Source organism: Miscanthus floridulus, chromosome 1, assembly GCF_019320115.1.
Source record: "Miscanthus floridulus cultivar M001 chromosome 1, ASM1932011v1, whole genome shotgun sequence".
Lineage (NCBI taxonomy): Eukaryota > Viridiplantae > Streptophyta > Magnoliopsida > Poales > Poaceae > Miscanthus > Miscanthus floridulus.
The window spans coordinates 43,183,152-43,202,494 of record NC_089580.1 but is presented as its reverse complement, the minus strand read 5'-3'; the positions used below and the strand labels follow the sequence as shown (position 1 = coordinate 43,202,494).

Here is a 19,343-nt window from a genome sequence, read left to right as displayed (position 1 = left end):
AATCGCGCAGCGCATCTCTCATCTTCCTCCCTCCCTCCCTCACTCCTCTCCCTCCAGAGCGAGCAGCGGCCCCCCCTCCCTCTCCTCCGGCGCGGCGGCGGTGGTGGCACGCCAGGTGCGGGGCGACCCCCAGCCCCCTCCTCCCTCTCCAGCGGATCTGGGCGCCGTGCGGCCCTAGGCCCCCTCCTCCCTTTCTACCGATGCGGCGGCAGAGGCACGCCGGGCGCGGGGCAAACCCCGGCCCCTTCCTCCCTCTCCACCGGATCTGGGCTACCTCACGGCGTCCCTCTCTCCCACGGCTCCTCAACAGCGCGTGGCTCCACCTAGGAGGGCGAGATCCAGTGGAGGACGGAGCCATCGGCGCAGGAGCTACGGACCTGCGAGCTGCGGGGATGCCGGATCCGGTGGCCGTGAGGCCAAATCCGGTGGCGGGGAGGCCGGATCCGGTGGTCGTAAGGCCTGATCTGGTGGCGGGGAGACCGGACCCGGCGGCGAGCGACTGCAGCGGCGGTGCCCCGTGGATGGACTCGCTGGGAAATAGGTTTCTATATTCACTGTCTAGATTGGCACAATGTTCCCTAAATCTTATCCGAACTCTCAACGGTGAGACTTGATAGTACAATAGCTGTGTTTGGTTGGTGTGTTCTAGTTATGCTTGTCAGAAACTGCTTAGTCGTTGTATAACTCAAATATTTTGTGCCAATTTTTGAATCACTCCATCTGATTTGTCACTTTCGGTTCTTTCCACAATTGTCATGTGCATTCACAGCAAGGTCTGAGAATTGACCCATCTGATGGTGGTAGTGGCTTTTCACTTTGCCTGAAACAATTTGATCTATCTGAAGATTGCAGATACAAAGGAGTGAAATCAGATAGGTTGATGCCATATCATGCAGCATCGTTGAGAGTTCGCAAGTTTCACGGCGTATTCGAAAACCAAAACGAATTGATATCAATTAAAATAGAAACAAAAAAAAAAGAAAAAAAAACTTTAGTCCCGGTTGGTAATACCAACCGGGACTAAAGATTAGTCCCGGTTGGTATTACCAACCGGGACTAAAGGTTGGGACTAAAGGAGGGGTCCTTTAGTCCCGGATTCGTGCTCCCGGTTCCAAAACCGGAACTAAAGGGGTTTCCCAACCGGGAGCAAAAAGCCTTGCTGCACCAGTGTTCATGAACCCTATTCCGAGTTTACGGCATCAACCCAAAAGTCAAAACGTCGCCTCTGAGTCTCCGATGGTAACTCACACTTTCCCATCTCAAATCCACCTGCATTTGGTGGCCGCGACGATCGACAGGTCGCGACTCGCTAGGGTCGGCGCCCGGTTGATGCCGGTGATACCGCGATATGCTCTCTGATCCTTACTCTCAAGCACCTAGAGGAGGTACATCAAATAACTTGATTCTACAATTGATAACTATAATGATCTATTCTCTTGATTTATCACATTGATGTCTCTTGTCTGCACTTTATTGATTTATCAGGTCTAAATTGTAAGGTCTTTGGGTAATTGGGTTTTCTTTTATCTTTCAGTTATATAATCTAAAGTTCTAAAATATTAATTCAGAGATATAGGATTCTATTGTTTGTGTTGTAGCAAAGAAACGTGTTTTTTCATTCTACATTCTATCAAGATGCACATTTGGAACGATTCTTGAAAAGAAAATTACCCCCACCCAATAATAACTAAAAAATGATGGAGATATTTCAAGAGCAAGAAGAGATGGCACCGCATCAAATACAAATCGTACTTTCTAGCCACAATTCCAATCGATGATTGAGATTATTTTGCTATAATGCTATTTTACATTTGTTGATATTATGTATGGTATTGTATTATCGCAACCTTAATGTTAGCACTATGGGTTTGTGCTGACCCCGGCGATGATTAATCCTGGCTTAACTGATTTCCAAACTAACTAACTTTGCTCCAGTTATATTGGCCTAGCTGCAAAGTCATATACTCTGCTGCTATAAACAAGGCGGCCGGATTCAACATTCAACTCTGCTGGTGGCAACATGGATAATTGTCAACGGGAGCTGATTGCTATATACAACAGCACATGGTGTGGTGATATATAGTGATAGTACTAGTCTTGAAGAATCGTCAATAATCTAGTACCATGCTCTGTACGGCAAAAAAGCATAATGTATTTATGGATTATTAAACACACAATCTTTGATGATATAACCACTAATTTGACACGCACGACTTCCGAAGAGATAATTCATTTCCTGAATCCTGACCTCAGATAATTTAAGTCACAAGTATAAATGGTCGCATGTAAAGTGCATTTGCAGAGAGCAAATATGTAATGTTTCATTTCAACTATCATTTTTAAATGTCATTTTCTGCACTTACTAGTCTCACTACTTTTGTATTTGCATTTAATTAATCAGCAAATAAGGTGATGTAGAAATCAATTAAAACATGCTATAGATCATGACTAGTGAAAATGGTAACAATAACATATACATACTCTATCCTGTTTGGCACGGCTCCAACAGCAACTTGTGTGGAGGAGCTGAAAGAACTCTACCAAACACTTTACGAAAAGCCATTTTCTGATAAACAATAGAGAAGCTATAACCGTTTTTTGATCAAGAACCAGATCCCTAAAAAGTGGGTCCTCCTCAAGAAGCACTTGAGGAAAAAACCTGCCAAATGGCTCTCATGATCCGGTGCCTCACACACAACATGAACAGAACCAAATAACGTTCTGCTGCAGCTGATATTTACATTTGATATAAAGTATTTTTTTTTGGCTAAGAGCTGGTGCCAACAATGATGATTTTCAACGGGAGCCAGTGCACTAACTATGATACACAGCTACCGATACTAGTAATAATCCTCTACTTGACAAGTCAAAACACTAATATATGAAATGCACACACAATCTTTCATGATGTCGATCACTGCTCATTGGACAGACATACCCGAAGTGGAAAGCCACTGGGTTCCTAATCTCGCCTAAGCATTGAATTAGTACGTTTTAAAGGGAAGGTAGAAGTGACGTTTGATGCCAGCTATCAACTTTGACGATAGCATTTTTCACTATTCATACACGACCTTTGTATTGCATCCTTCTTCCTAATTCTCATATAATCCTCTTTTTTGTCATCACACGTTGCTGCTCCACCTCTTCCAACAAAACTTTTATCTAATGCCAAGCGTCAGCACAAAACTCTAACCCAACTTGAGGCTGCGGTCATAATAAGCTATGATTTATTTTGGGTTTGTTTGCAGTGTCGGACCTAGGATTTTACCACAGAGTATGCCGCAAAAAATCTTATGTAATTCGGTAAACCATTTACAATTCGGTAAAACCATATTCTAATTCGGTAAAACCAGATACATGAAATAACATGATAAGCCTTAAATTCAAAGATTAAGCTAAAAATGATGACAAATCTCAATATAAATTGTTCAATTGAAATACAAATAGTTCGAAATATAGCCATAGAAGAGACTTACGATATTACATGTGTATACGCCGATACATGATCTGCAATTTCTTCCTCTCGATTCTTCTCTTCCACAATAGTTTCAACTGGAGGTGGGGTAGGGTTCAAAGCAACAGCAGCCGCCTTCTTTGCAGCATATTCCTGAAAAATAGATACAATGTCTCCGCTTCTCTTCATAATTCAACGATTCTGAAAAAACACATTAACAATTAGCAAAACTCACATGCCATGATAGAATCATGTTTTGAACTTTCGGTTAGCTAGTGATGGACTAATGACCGGATGCCAATTATTGGTCTGTTGCGCGCTGTTGAATGAACTCACGAACTAGAATAAAAAAAATCACTCATACATAAATAATTAAAACTATTTAAGTACACAAGCAAGAAGGAGAATAGAAGATTAATCTAAAACCTGTCGAAGCTGCTGTGCAGACGTGCAGTATCTCGCCGAGACGACAAGTTGTAGGCCCTCGGGCTTCGCCGCGCCTCCGAGTCGACTCTCCGCTCCTGGCTTCTGGCGACCGGCGTCGGCGTGGGCGCGTGGCGGCGTTCCGTGACCCGCGCAGATGCGACTGCGACTTGCCGCTTGCGAGTTGTGAACTTGCGATGACCAGTCAATATGTGGGACTAGTGGGGTATGGCGGACAGGTGGAGTTACTGCGCCGTCTGCTCGTGTTCGCGTGCGCAAAAAAGCCGAACGGCTGGGCTGGGCGGCGTCGGGCGTGTGTACCAGGAAAGTTTTTTCTTTTTTTCAAAAAAAATTATACTATGGTTCACTTACACCGGGACCTCAGCCGCCCCTGTTTGTTTGGTTTTTAGCCCAAGCCAACCATCTAATTTTACCTAGGGTTCAGATGGCTGCCTGGTTGGAAGTTGCCTGGCAGGCTTCCAACAATAATACAAAAAGCATTTGTAGAGGCGGTTTGGCCAGCCGCCCTTACCGAACCGTCTCTACAAATCATGCATTTGTAGGGGCGGTTCCCAGGCCGCCTCTACAAACGATTTGTAGGGGCGGCTCGTATTACCAGCTGCCCCTACAAATTGATTTGTAGGGGCGGCTGTAGTACCAGCCGAAATACCTGTTTGTAGGGGCGGTTTAATCTAGAACCGCTCCTACAGTACGTTTTTTCGCAAAAAAAAATTCAAATTTACAATTCAAAATGGCGTAACGCCCCGCGACCAATGTTCCGAACCGTGTTCGCGTTGCAGAACACCCCGCGACCAACGTTCCGAACTGCGTTCGCGTTGCCGAACGCCCCGCGACAAATAGGTATTTGTAGGGGCGACTACAAGCACAAGAGTATTATATAAACTACAATTATAAGTCTAATTCACAAGAATATATACAATCCATCATTAAATATACAAATTCCATACACATTGTTATCAACGTCCTAGAGCTAGCCTTTCAGTCTCACGAAGGTGTTGGTACTGAGGATTTATACCTAACTCAGACTCTCGGTCATGGTAGGCGCCTTTGACGTGTACAATCTGGTCCAATATGAAGTTGCAAAGGTCACCGACGAGCTCTAAGAGTTGGTCATCCTTGTATGGGTCTCTTTTCATTCCTTTCTCTTCTCTCCACTACAAGAGAACAAGTTTCGATTTAGTATTTCATACCATGTACGAAGTTTTTATACTACGGGTGAAGAGGTTCAAACTTACCCTTAAGGGGTGTTTCCTGTAGGCACCGGTATTACTCATCATAAAACATATATAGTATCCACAATGTACACTCCCAGGCTTCTGCTTGGGGCACTGTTTGTTTTGCATATGAAAATATTAAGTAATGCTTTTGATAGCCATGTAACGGAGTACTGAAGAAGTAAGTTACACTTACCGCACATAGTGTTTTTATAGCCAGCTTTTCCTTCCTTGCTGGATCATGCCTTCCGTAATGACTAGTGACATAGAACCTAAATGCCCTGAATTATTTTAGCAAATATAACTTGTTAGTATTTAAAAGTGAACGTTACAAGTACGTATACAAACATATAAGCTAATGAGGATTGTCGATATGTATACGTCTTGAGAATTGATATGAAGTCTTTGTATGTCACCGGGTCCCTATCTATTGAATCAAAGACCCATGCCATGCTCCTCCCGACATCGACGGCTATACAAATCTAGTGGTTGCTGCATGGATCTAATCATAGAACTAGATAAGCTCTTTTGCATCGAATAAAATATATCGAACAAAGCTTTAAGTAAAGAGTTGAACTTACTCGAAGTTGTATGGTAGCCATGTAGTAGAGTGTTGTTGGAGAGTTTTGAAAGCCAGGGCAATGTATGCCGCAACCTTAAGGGACTCTTCCCTTAGTTTCGTCGTATGGATGCGCTCTTTCTCCTGAAGAGTCTTTGCAGCAGCTAGCTCTTTGGCATCCAATGTCCACTGTTTAGGGTAATTAAAATTTGTTTGGGCTATAGCTTGAGGGTCTAGATACCCGGCTTTCACACTTGGCATTTGTTTGACAATGTGCACTTGCATTCTACAAATCACGGTGTGGGTTAGTTACAACAAAATTCAAAGATTACATTCATATCATATCGGGAGGACAAGGACTTACAGGTACCACGTGTGAATTAGATTCGTCTCCATTTCTCCCAGGTGAAAGCATATGTGCATGTCATTGAAGTCAAAGACAATTTTTCCGGCTGGGCTTCCAAATGTGCCGGTGGGGAAGCATGCTTGTATGAAATCTATGCTCGTTGGGAGAACACGCAAGTACCAATCATGGAACCTTCTCATTCCAAGTGGTAGACGCTAGATGTCCCGGTTTGGTAGGAAGGGCTTGCCTCTTTCATATGTTTTCGGGCAATCCTTTGACCATTTGATGGCATCAATATTTGGATACTGCTTTGCAATTTGGTGGAGTTTGCTAGTAACGGCCTCCTCAGAACCCCGTGATAGGACTTTTTTAACTTGGTTCTCAGGCTTGAACTGGTCATGGGAATACCACTTGGACACCGACGAGACATCTTTCATCGGAACATAAACTGGCCTTATGTTAATTGGAATCTTCTTTCGAAGTTCCCATTCAGGCACGTCATCATCTTCTTGTGCATCACCTTCTTCAAGAGGTATGATCTTGTTTCCCTCCCTAATTTACCCTAGTACATTTAAAACTTGGGTCTAATTTGCTTCATAAGTAGCTCAAGCATCATAGAAGAGAGAGAAAAATAAAACTCTAATTACTCACTAACCAACCATTAAAACTTCAAAAAAAAGTGTGGAATATCATTTTCTTACCTTTTGCAACCTCTCCACCAAAGGATTTGAGACCAAAACCTTCTCCCCTTTAGTAGAGCAATTTTTGGGAGGTGCCCAAGGCCTGCTCACCTTTCTTTCACGGGTTGGAGTGAGTGACCCGAGAAGAAAGAATATGCTGCAGCTGTTTTACATGTGAGTCATTTGTAGGGGCGGCTGGTGATTGAGCCGCCCCTACAAATTGGAGCTATTTATACGGGGGCATTTGTAGGGGCGGCTCAATCACCCGCCGCCGCTACAAATAGCAACGCCGGGGGCGGCTGGTGAGTGAGCCGCCCCTACAAGATTTGTAGGGGCGGCTCGTATCACCAGCCGTCCCTGCTGTTCTATTTGTAGGGACGGCTGATGTCTGGGTATCCAAGCACGCCATTGTAGGGGCGGCTCCATCACCAGCCGCCCCTACAAAAAATTCAAACCGTTACTAAAAATCGTTTTTACGTAGTGCAACCAAACAACCTATTTGGTTCCCTCCTAAGCGGAGCTGTCTGGCCCAGGTAACGCTCCTAGACGTCTGATTTCGGTCGCCTATGGCAGGATCACGTGCCTGACAGCTGCTTGGGAGGCCGCGAACCAGGCCCCAAATCTTCCTTTCCCGGTCGCATATTAAAATTTCACTAGTTATCGCCACTATATAACCCATTTTATGTGGCTAGCGTAACTGAGCCACTAGTATAGTGGTATGTATAAATGCATTTACATTGACAGTTGATATAAGGATACCGCAGGTGAAGATGTGTTTGTACCGGCGTTTCTTAAAAACAACACAAGTAAAAACTCACCACATACTGTTAGTCTTTCACGCTAGCAGTTTAAACTATTGCCAATCTACTGCTACTAGAAACTGTTTCTGGTGCCAACCTGAAGCTGCGGCGATAAGCAATGATTGTTTTGTGCTTTATATAGGAAGTGTTCCTTCGTCGGTCACAAAGATGGTAGCAAGAGATAGAGAGAGAAAGAGAGATGTTATTTTGCCCTGGGAAGAGGAACACACGTGCAGAGCAGAAAACGGAGAGAATGCGTCGTTGTAATGTCCTCGTCGGGGTCCAGCTCTCCTGCCGATGGAAAAAATAGAAACACGAGGGGATGTCGCGCGCGCGATCATCGCCGGGAAAACCTCGCGACCACACGCCGGCCGGCCGCGGCGACGAACACCAGCAACCACTCGATCGATCCTTGGACCATCCCGAGACGTATATTTTACGTGCAGGTCGACGAGAGTCTCCGGTTGCCTCCGTTCACCCTGCGCTGCTGCTGCCGTGCCAAGTTGCCGGCCAGCGAAACCGGCCGCTCCTCTAGCTTTGGCTGGGGATCGGCGCGCGCGCGGGCCGCCATTGGATCGGATTAGGCCGATCGACCCGCCGCCACAGCTTGCCTGCGGCCGGCCCAGGCTCGCCCATTCCCGGCGAGGCTAGCTAACGCAATCGCAACCAGGCCAGCTGGTTATTGGAGATGTATCCGGATGCTGCGCCCGACGAGGCGGCGCCCGGGGTGGTGGTGGCGCCGGTGGCCGGCTTATTCCCCGGCGCCGGAGCGTCCAGGGAGTGGTCATCGGGCCTCTTCGACTGCTTCCACGACTTCGACACCTGTAAGCACCGACGCCCGGCCGGCCTCCTCCTCGATCTCCTCTCCGATGCTCCTCAGCTCGATCTTGTTCTTGTGCTCGGTAGCTAGAGCTATAGCTAAATTTGACCTACATGGACACCCAAACCCAAAATAGGTAGTAAGAGACTCAAAATCGGCCTCCAGAGTACCTATACGGGTGACCTCCATTTTGGGTTGCCTGAGACGCACAACCCAAATATGAGCATACTCTCTCCTGAAAACCCATTTGCAGAAATAATTCTCTTTCGGGTCCTATTGTTGGAGAAGATACCGAATAGATATTGAACCCTTTGCCTGTAGCGCCACCCAAGCGTCGAATAGCTCTTGTATTTTGGGTGTTGTTAGAGCATCTCCAAGAGTTTGTCAAATTTTACTTGGCAAATCTTGTGATTTGTCAACTCCCAAAATTATATGCCAAGTAAAAAAACAATCCATCACCAAGAGTTTGACATTTTTGACTTGGTAAAATAAAAAAACCCGTTAACAAAACGAAGAGCCCCGCTAAGCGAACGAAGAGCCCCGCTAAGAAACGAAGAGCCCCGGATGCCAAGCCGTATACGCGCGCTTATATTTGCGCGCGCGGAGGGAAGATTTGCCAAGTTGCTATTGATGCCAAGTTGTTTTGCCAAACTGTTGGAGGCTATTTTTTCTTGTTTTGCCAAAATTATATGGATGCCAAGTTAAGATAGCAAACTCTTGGAGATGCTCTAGTCAAGCTCACCGTCATGTCATGCTCTGCTCATGCATACATGCAGGCTGCATGACGTTTTGGTGCCCGTGCATCACGTTCGGGCGGACGGCGGAGATCGTGGACCACGGCACGACGTCGTGCGGGACGAGCGGGGCGCTGTTCGCGCTCATCGAGTACCTGTCGGCGTCGTGGTGCACGTGGGCCTACTCCTGCACGTACCGCGGCAGGATGCGCGCGCAGCACGGCCTCCCCGAGGCGCCCTGCGCCGACTTCCTCGTCCACCTCTGCTGCCTGCCCTGCGCGCTCTGCCAGGAGTACAGGGAGCTCAAGGCGCGCGGCTACGAACCCATCCTTGGCTGGGAATTCAATGCCCAGAGGGCCGCCGCCGGCGTCGCCATGTCCGCGCCGGCCGCGCAGGGGATGGGACGCTGATCGATCGATCGATCCATCCATCGTGGGTCGGCTTCGGGTCCATTTGGTTTGTCGATTGATGACAGAAGAGACAGCAGAGTACATACAAGATATATATATTCAGTTGTTTAGCGTCAGGTCGGAGGTGCTACTTACTGTTGATCGTCCGACAACACAACACCATTATTGTAGCCGGGTCTCTTTAATTAGCACTTCTCGTTTCTGTCGTGTCGCCCTGACCCTGTAAATCAGAAGATACATCGTTCTAGTTATGCTGCATACATCATTTGTACGTATTCTCTCTTGACGTGTCTAAATATCTCTATATATTCACTTGATCACTATTTGTGAACTGAGCAGCTCATTTAGGTTGCTTTACTTCCAGTGAAACTTGTCTACCTAAAGTCCTTGACTTTACATGGATTCTCGCATTTTCCTCTTTTTTGTACCGTGATTCGAAAAAATGTTCATTACTTTTTTTCTTATTTGGAGACAGTTATAATATTTTTTTCTGATAAGCATGATATTATGAAAGTACACTGCACCATGGAAACAGAGCACCACCTCCTGGTGGCTTGCAGGTACTCAAGACGCATTTGGTTGATGGTTGCGGAATGGAGTACTTGGCCGCAAGTACGCCCAAACGCTAGCTTGGTCTCCCTTCGACACCGTGCTTGAACGGTGGATATCGCTGACAGAAACCTCTGGGATCCCTAAGAAAGGAATTCGTTCTCGAATCCTGCTTGTTGTGTCGGAATTGTGGAATGAGAGGAATGCAAGAGTATTTAGGCACATGAAAGCTTCCACCATGAAAAAAAACACACAGCTCCTCCAATCACTCACACAGTTCATAATCCGGTGCCTCATAAATACAGTAATATGAAGAGAACCAGATAACATTCTGCAGCTAATTTTTCAGATTTAATATAAAAAATATTATTTCTGCTAAGTCAGAGCTGGTGCCAACATGGATGATTTTCAACGGAGCCAGTGCATTAATTATGACAACACAGCTACTGATAAGTGATACTAGTATTAAGCCTCTGGATTACTTGACAAGTCAAAACACTCGTAATATATCAAATGAACACATAATCTATCATGATGTCACTGCTTATTGGACAGACATACCCGACGTTCAAAGCCATTTGGTTCCTAATCTCTTCTAAGCAATGAATAAGTACATTTTAATAGGTAGAAGTAACGTCTGATCCAGCTATCAACTTTGACGATACCATTTTTCACTATTCATACACGACCTTTGTATTGTTCTTTATCAAGGCCCATATAACAAACCCTAACACCTTCACTTCCACAGCCCCAGCTGCCACTTCACTCTTCTCTATTCCTCTTCCTTCTCCATAGATGCCGCGCACCTCTCCCCACCGATGCTATCAGCTGCCCACCTCTCTCCCCACGGTGAGCGGATATGGGCGCACTCCTAGTCGCGTTAGCAACCGCTGACTGCCCACCTCTTTCTCTCCCCACGCGGCGGGCAGATCCAGCTGGGTCCCTGCTCCTCCTCACGGATCTAGCCGAGCCCTTGCTCATGGTCCATGGAAGCAAAAGTACGCTCCCTCAATCTCTCTCCTCTCCTCTTCGATCTCTCTCTCCTAATCATCCTCTATTTGTCAGGTGAAGGGTCCGGTGCCATGTCGTTTGGCAGGTGAAGGTTTGGACGTGAGTCTAGTGCGAGATGTGACGGTGGCCTTCTCGAGGAAGGAGGACAATGCGGGCATGTGAGGAAGGACGTGCCGTTGTCGGTGGAGAAAGAGGTGGATGGGGTGGTGAAAGGATCAAGATGCCCAAGAGGGGATGAATTGGGCTTAACTAAAAATTCTTGCAATAATTAAGTCCTACACTTAACCCATTTCACCCCTAATGCCTAAATGTGTTCCCTATTGTTCTACTGCACAAAAGTTTTGCACCCTAGGTTCTAATCCTCCTCTAGCATGGCAATTCTAAGAATGTAAAGACATGAATTGAAATGCTCAAAAGTAAATGCTCAAAGTAAAGAGAGAGAAATGAATGCAGCGATGTTTTTCCGAGGTATAGGAGAGTCGCCACTCCCCACTAGTCTTTGTTGGAGCACCCACGCAAGGGTGTAGTTCCCCACTTGATCCGTGCAAGGATCAAGTGCTCTCTACGGGCTGATTCTTCAACACTCTATCGCGGTAAATCACCCACAACCACTCACAAGACGACTTGGGTCATCCACAATCACCACCGGATGATCACCAAGCTTCCAATCACCACCGAGCCGTCTAGGTGATGGCGATCACCAAGAGTAACAAGCACAAACTCTCACTTGATCATGACATGCCTAATGAGAAAGGTAGATGCACACTTACTGCTCCCTATGGACTAATGAGGTCCTTAATCTTGATTATCAAATCTCAATCACCCCACTAGGCTCTTGCACTCTCTTGAACTTCAAAGGTGTTTCTCAGCTGAATAAATGAGCAAGAGGGACACCCTCCTTCCAAACATACTCGTTGGGGTCCAACTCAGCACATTTCGAAGTGACCGGACTCACCTATCAAGGTGCTCGGACATGTCCGGTCAGTAGCCAACGGCTACATGATGCCAGCACTAATAGGTGACCATTACATTGACCGGACCCTGATCAGAGTCTGGTCCACCCTGACCAGACGCTGTCCGGTCAATAAAAGAGCTCTCTGAACCTCTCTGTTCCCTGATCGGACTCTGCCATGAGCGCATCCGGTCCTCCTGATCACCGAGCCCTGCCTGGTACAGTGATACTGTTGCGTCCGGTCACACTACAGCGGCAACGTTCGGTCGCTTCAAACCCCGTTGCGCAGTCTTCTAACACTGATCGGAACTCTGCTTCACAAGCGTCCATTCCTTGCAATGCCAGCGTGCAGTCCTCCTGTCACATCTCAAATCACTTCCAATTCGAAGTCCTTTGTGATGAGATTGACTTCAAATGATCTTTGGGCTAAACATAAACTACCTAGTGCTAAGTTTGACAAGTCTGCACCACACCTAAACCATTAGACTCACCTAGGTCAAGCTACTAGTTCATACCCTCCTTAATAGTACGGCTAAATGAAAAACAAAGTCCTAAACTACTCTGAGTCAACGTCAAATGACACTTAGAACTAGTCCATCCTGAACATGTCGTCCATCCTTTAAAAACCGAAACGATTTCCTATCGATAGGGGCATGAAAACCATTGATTACCCAAACAATCGTCATTATCGTGACCTAACTCAAATTGTTTCTGCAAAACACACGTTAGTCACAATAATCTTATGTCATCATTAATCATCGAAACCCACTAGGGGCCTAGATGCTTGAGGCAGCACCATCGTTCTCACTAGCAATGGCGGACGGTCCATGGCGTGGCCCGCCCAAAGCTGCTTTTTTATTTTTATTTTTTTATGATTTCCAGAGGCATCTATTGCTTTTCATTGATATTAACGTGAAAATCCAATTTGACCGTCTCTGTTAACATGTAGTGGTATAAATGGGAGTTGCTACATCTCAGGTGTCTGATTTTTTAGGAATTTTTATGCAACAAGTTACAACAGAAAACTAGCACAATTAAAAGGACAAGAGACAATGAACCACTTTTTCTATAGCTAAACAATGACAAAATTGCATGTTGGTCGAACTAACAAAAAAATCAGGCACATACTAAGATATATGAGGAGTGATAAAAAAAATTCAGACATATGAGATATAGGAGAAGTGATAAAAAAAATAGCACGAGGGAATGTCGCGCGCGCGGCCACCGCCGAGAAAACCTCATGACCACATGCCCGCCGGCCGCGGCGACGAACACCAGCAACCGCTCGATCCTTGGACGACGATCCCGTGACGTATATTTACGTGCATGCAGACGAGAGTCTCCGGTTGCCTCCGATCACCTGCGCTGCTGCTGCCGTGCGTGCCAAGTCGCCGGCCGGTCAGCGAAACCAGCCGCTCCTTGGCTGGGATCTCGGCGCGCGCGGGGGGCCATTGGATTGGATTAGGTCGATCGACCCGCCGCCGCAGCTTGCCGGTGGCCGGCGCAGCAGGCTCGCTCATTCCGTACGTCACTATTCGTTCCCGGCGAGGCTAAAACGCGAGCGCAACCAGAACCGTACCAGCTGGTTATAGGAGATGTATCCGGCTAAGCCCTACGAGGCGGCCGGGGTGGCGTCGGCGCCAGTGGTCGGCTTCCCCGTCGCCGGAGCGGCCAGGCAGCGGTGGTCGTCGGGCCTCTTCGACTGCTTGGACGACTGCCACATCTGTAAGCCTAGCTAGCACCCTACCCTCGATGCTCATCAGCTCGATCTTGTGCTAGGTACGTAGCTAAGCTCAGCAGCACGCACGCAGGCTGCCTGACGTACTGGTGCCCGTGCATCACGTTCGGGCGGATCGCGGAGATGGTGGACCGCGGCGCGACGTCGTGCGGGACGAGCGGGGCGCTGTACGCGGTCATCGCCTGCCTCACGGCGTCGCAGTGCACGTGGGTCTACTCGTGCACGTACCGCGCCATGATGCGCGCGCAGTTCGGCCTCCCCGAGGCGCCCTGCGCCGACTGCCTCGTCCACCTCTGCTGCGAGCCCTGCGCGCTCTGCCAGCAGTACAGGGAGCTCATGGCGCGCGGCCTCGACCCCGTCCACGGCTGGGACTTGAACGCCGCCATGTACCCGCCGCCCACGCAGGGGATGCGACGACGCTGATCGCTCCATTGGTTCCATTCCATTTCACTTCATTTGTTTGCTGATGACAGATCGAGACAGAGTACAAGGTATAGTATCATCAGTTAGCATCGTCGGAGATAGATGGTACTGTTGATCGTCTACACAGTGCACCGCCATTGTCGCCGGGTCTCCTTATTAGCACATCTCGTTTCTGTAAATCAGAAGCTAACCAAATGTAATCTGTCATTTGGTCTACATATAAATATATACAAGAGGCTAGGCTAGCCTTGTGTTTTTGCCCACCTCAATCCTGGTATTTTTCTCATCAAGTTGTGACGTTCTGTGCTGTATTGCTCTTGCTGTAGTGGCCAGCTTTGATCCGGGCTTCCCTCTCCACAACCTCCGTGTTGTTTTTTCTTTAACTATTTTCGCTGTTCTTCTATTAATATAATCACAACAAAGCTCTTGCCATCATGTTTTCGAGAAAACAAGCCATCTGTATATACCACATTTTGCGAGTACATGCATTCTGCTGGTCACAACATGGATATATAGGAGCCACTGCATTATGACAACACATGCTACCAAAGGCTAGTGTTAGTCCTCTGCTTGACAAGTCAAATATATTCGTAATATACTCGTATCAAATACACATACAATCTTTGATGGCATCAGTACTTATCAGACAGACATACAATACACGACTTTAGAGTCATCGGATTCCTAATGCTCCCTAAGTAACTTATAAGTACCTTTAAAAAATGAGCTTTGTTACGGTGCTCGGGAGTTCAAAATTTATTTACCGCAGCTATTAATTTAGAAAATTAATTAATTATGCTTAAGGGTAGTTTAGTACATTTTCTCTCCTGTACACAATCTCTAACTCCCTAACCCAATTCCACAACGGAAATCGCTGCTGACTGCATCGCGGGATCGCCGCGCCGAACGGCCAGGGCTCGCCGCACCGACCGCGCTACTCGCTGTGTGTCTGTGTCCATGAGGCTGTTGTCTGTGTCCCAATGCACCGGTGCCTGAGGACCAAGGATCGAGCTGATGAGATTCTTCGTCGCAGCACGAGCCCAGCTGTTGATTCGTCTATCGTCTCGACCGGCAGCATGAGCTTGGTGGCCATTCGCGACTCCGGCTCTGGGTCGCCGTCGTCGTCCTGGGTAGCAGCATGCCTGGTTTCTTGCGTCCCCGGCGTCGTGGAGGAAGAGAGCAGTGTCGTTGGTTGGCAATATCAACGGCAATAACTTGGTGGCCTCCTTGCCGGTGCAGTCCACCTCCTACTCCTCCAGGGCCTTCGATGGCGCGGCCTTTCTCCCTTCTCGGCCTGCGCGACGTCGGAGAGTTCCGCACGCCGAGCTTCCGTGGTTCTATTCAGCCGCTTGCCTCCACACATCGTTTGTTTTTCTCTTTGAATCACTAAATGCCATTAGATTCGATTTCAACGTCTGATAATTCACGAAAGTCACTGTGTGAAGTTACCGAATCTGCGTTCGAGTGAGATGAGAAGTAGCTACGGAGACGTCAAAATTTTGTTATACCCTCTAAATAAATTTTATAAGAAATCAGTTCTGGGTCCACGTATTTTTTTTCCGACCCACAACTTAGTTCCTTCTATTTGGTTTCTCCTATTTTTAAATCATCAAATCTAGCTAAACGGAGGGCTCCCATTATTTTCAAGCGCTGTAAAATCTCACTTAAAAAATAAGGAAGTTTGATCTTTGATGATTATCATTTTTCATTCACTAGTCCTCATCCATACAAACTCTGTCTAACGTCAAGCTTCACCCCAATGGCCCAATCCCAAATATATATATATATATATATATATATATATATATATATATATATATATATATATATATATATATCTTGTAAAGTCAATCCTCACTACAAATTCTATCTTGACATGCAAGCCATCAACATTATCTCCTACTAACTATCCACATCATCCTTCACTGATAGCCATGTCACCCCACTAAATTCCAACTACTTAATGGAAGCTATCAACCTCATCTCCACTAAGCGCAATTACTACTTTCAATATATAACAAATATAGAAGGCATCCATATATTGCAATTTGTTTTGTCGTTCCATCATCTTATAATTTTATCTTATTTTATTAGTTTTTATTGAATTCTTTCATTGCCTTACCTAATTTTGTAAGAACATGTAGTACATACAACATTTTTCTTTAAAAAAATTCTCCAACAATGCACGATATCCTTCCGGTTCATTTTCATAGAAAGGCGCAAGGAACCGGTTGAACCCCGTTTGGAATGCCCTCTCCCTTCTATTTTCTATATTTTTCTATAAAAGTGAACTAATTTCTATAAAATTTATATATAATCCCTGCATCGAAAGGGGCTAAGCGCAATATTTTCCTTGTGCCTTTTTCTATACTCCCTCCGTCCCAAATTAACTGTCGTTTTAAGTTTTTGTGCCGTAAGTTCAACTACATTTATAGAAAATACGTACAACATTTGTATCTCCAAAAAAATATTATGAAAATAGATTCAACGATCTATCTAATGATATTAATTGTGCACTATAAATATTAATATTTTTATATAAAATTAGTTAAAGTCATTTCTCTAGAAGCGAGAACGACAGTTATTTTTGGACGGGAGAGTAGTCAACGGGAAGAGAAGCCGACGGCCGATTGGACTTCATTAGGCTTTTGGCAAGCTAAACGGGCAGGAGTATAGAAGGCTAGACGTGTTTATTACATGTATACGTACATTTCAGCAAGGTATGGAAAATAGAATAGCTTCAGTCAGAGGCGGAACTTTTTTCTTGAGCAAAAGTCTTACCCCCCTCTGTCTAGAAAAAAAACGTAATTCTAGTTTTGAACCTAGACACGCGTCGTATATATGTTCAAAGCTAGAATTATGGTTTTTTTGGACGGAAGGAGTAGGCAGAACTGGGGGTGGGGCCGTGGGGGCACCTCAAAAGACCCCATTTTTTTTTTGAACCCCTGCTCAGCGTCAGCGGCCCAGCCCAGCACAGAAGAGAAGAGGAACGGTCGCGGATCGCATCGTGGAGAGGAAATGTCGTAGACTCCCTCGCCGCCCCGCGTGAGCGTGACTCGCGTCGCATCTGCGGCCTTAGGCTTCTCCAGTTCTCTGTGCCGGAGGGCAGAGGCGATGGCCAGTCGAGAGCTTGAGGCGTCGCGCCGTCCCGTCAGGCTGTCACCGTGTCGTGGCTCACGTGCCGAACTGCCGAACTTGCTGGTCACTGTAATGCTGTAGGACGATCAACAATAGGAGCAAGCCTGCAGGTGTAAACGATTCCTAATTTTTTAACTGCTAACTTTCTATGATCGTCATGCAAAATTTTAATTCGGTTTGTATGTTAATTCAGGTAGGAAATAACGGTTTCTATATTGAGAAGGAAGTTGCAGTACGATTCACAGCAGATGTCATTATCGATTATTTTTGTGCTATGAAGTGCGCAAAGTGAGTGTCAAATGAAAAAAAGAGAGTAGTTTCTCTTGTCCTCTTTTCTAAAAGAGTTACTTTTGTGTTGTCACAGCAAAAAAAAAAGATATGATTACATGAATATTTATATCATACTAGGATCATCTCGTGCGTTGCAACAGGCAAATAATAATTCTACGGTATTTCAAGTAGGAACTTTGAAAAAAAAATCCACAATAATTCAAGTTTAAACGTGTGTTGGAAGTAAAATTTTAAGCGTCAAACATCAGCAAGACAAAATAATCACGAGAACATGGGAAAACATTACAGTGCTTTTGTGCAAACATTGCTTGTCAGATAAATACTGCTTCCTCCATTTCAAATTATAAAACATTTTTGCTTTTCTAGATACCTAGCTTTTGTTATGCCCTTAGATATACATTATGTCTAGACATATATAGTAAAATTGATGTATCTAGAAGAGCCAAAACGTCTTATAATTTGGCATGAAGGGAGTATATCGCAATCGTCATCTTGGTTTATTTCACCATGAAAGAAGACAACATTTGCTCTCTTCACTTTAACGAATCAAGTGATCGAACAAGTATCTAGTGTTAGCATCAGACTATCAACCACATCAATTATCTATTATGATATGGTACTATAGACTAACAAAATTAAGCCATGAGCAATCAAAAATGGAAGGAGACTTGGTAGCAGTTCGTTGGTTGGTTTCTGGGTTGGTTTGGGCTGGCTGATGCTGGTTTATTGTGAGAGAAAAACACTGTTGGCTGGCTGGTTTGGGCTGACTGAAACCAACAAGCGAACAGGGTGACTGAGGTAGTCAACGTCAGCCAAGGAGTCCTCCTGTAGCATGTGCCACGTGCGCTCGTCTGCAGTGCCCTGGAAGTGTAGTTAATTTCCATTGCAGTTGCAGAGAGTAAAGCAGTGCCCGCGCGTCTGGAACTTCTGGAGCCACTTGGTGATGCAAACCTGAAGTCCTGAAACCTCCATGTTATGCATCTTGAGATAGCAAGATAGTATACGACATCAGAGAGGATGGGATGCAAAAGTCAGGTCGACAATCGAGATCCAGGTTGCAGAAACGCCAGCCGAGAACAAAAAAAAGTAACGGGAATGTGGGACATTTCAGCATGCAAAGGACTTGCCGCAAGAATTGTCGCCCCGTGAGCCAGATAGACGCACTCTTTTATGAATCTCTTATATTTTACGGTTATATGTATATATGTATGTACGTACGTGCATAATAAATGTTGTGTTACAAAATGCCTTCCACTTGCTCAAAACGATATGTGTTATGGTGGGAAAGGTATACCACCGTCGAAACAAGACGAGTGGCTAAGGTAGTGGGTGGGGGCTTGCACCAGAAGTGCGGCAACCAGGGCCAGGCGTGGGAGCCGGGCTGGGCTCCAGCCGGTTCAGTAGGAGATTAGTTATTAGGAGAGCTATTTTAGTTGGAGTTTGTTAAGTCAAAGTTTGTTAGCCCTTAGATTTAGGAGAGGTTTGTTATTGAGTTGATATAAGTGTCAAACAATCAAAAGAATAAAGAGGAGCCTGAGATAGAGTTTATCTCACCTTGGGCCCTCGGGTGTTACTGTTCATGGTCTCCTGTTGTCACAGAGCTTCCAGCCAGCGCACCGAGCACGGCGCCGCCAGTTCATCGCCAGGGTTTCAAGCCCAGGCCTCTCATCTCCCACTCCTACGCCCTCAGGTCCATAAGCTCCAACAACCTGGTATTAGCCATGTCTGGTCCCGAGTCGTCCGCCGCCGCCATCGCTCCAACCACCGCCGCTGCCACTGC

At 46.0% G+C, this 19,343-nt stretch overlaps 2 protein-coding genes across 2 annotated transcripts; both read left to right on the top strand.

Annotated features, from left to right (window-relative positions):
- Positions 1–7,989: 7,989 nt before the first annotated feature.
- LOC136481554 (cell number regulator 3-like) lies at positions 7,990–9,748 on the top strand. The gene is made up of 2 exons (XM_066478891.1): positions 7,990–8,321; positions 9,094–9,748. Exons 1-2 carry the CDS (start codon positions 8,186–8,188, stop codon positions 9,459–9,461), a joined length of 504 nt encoding a protein of 167 aa, XP_066334988.1. The 5' UTR covers positions 7,990–8,185; the 3' UTR covers positions 9,462–9,748.
- A 3,602-nt stretch (positions 9,749–13,350) lies between these two features.
- LOC136481548 (cell number regulator 10-like) lies at positions 13,351–14,185 on the top strand. The gene is made up of 2 exons (XM_066478882.1): positions 13,351–13,698; positions 13,785–14,185. Exons 1-2 carry the CDS (start codon positions 13,569–13,571, stop codon positions 14,132–14,134), a joined length of 480 nt encoding a protein of 159 aa, XP_066334979.1. The 5' UTR covers positions 13,351–13,568; the 3' UTR covers positions 14,135–14,185.
- Positions 14,186–19,343: the final 5,158 nt, after the last annotated feature.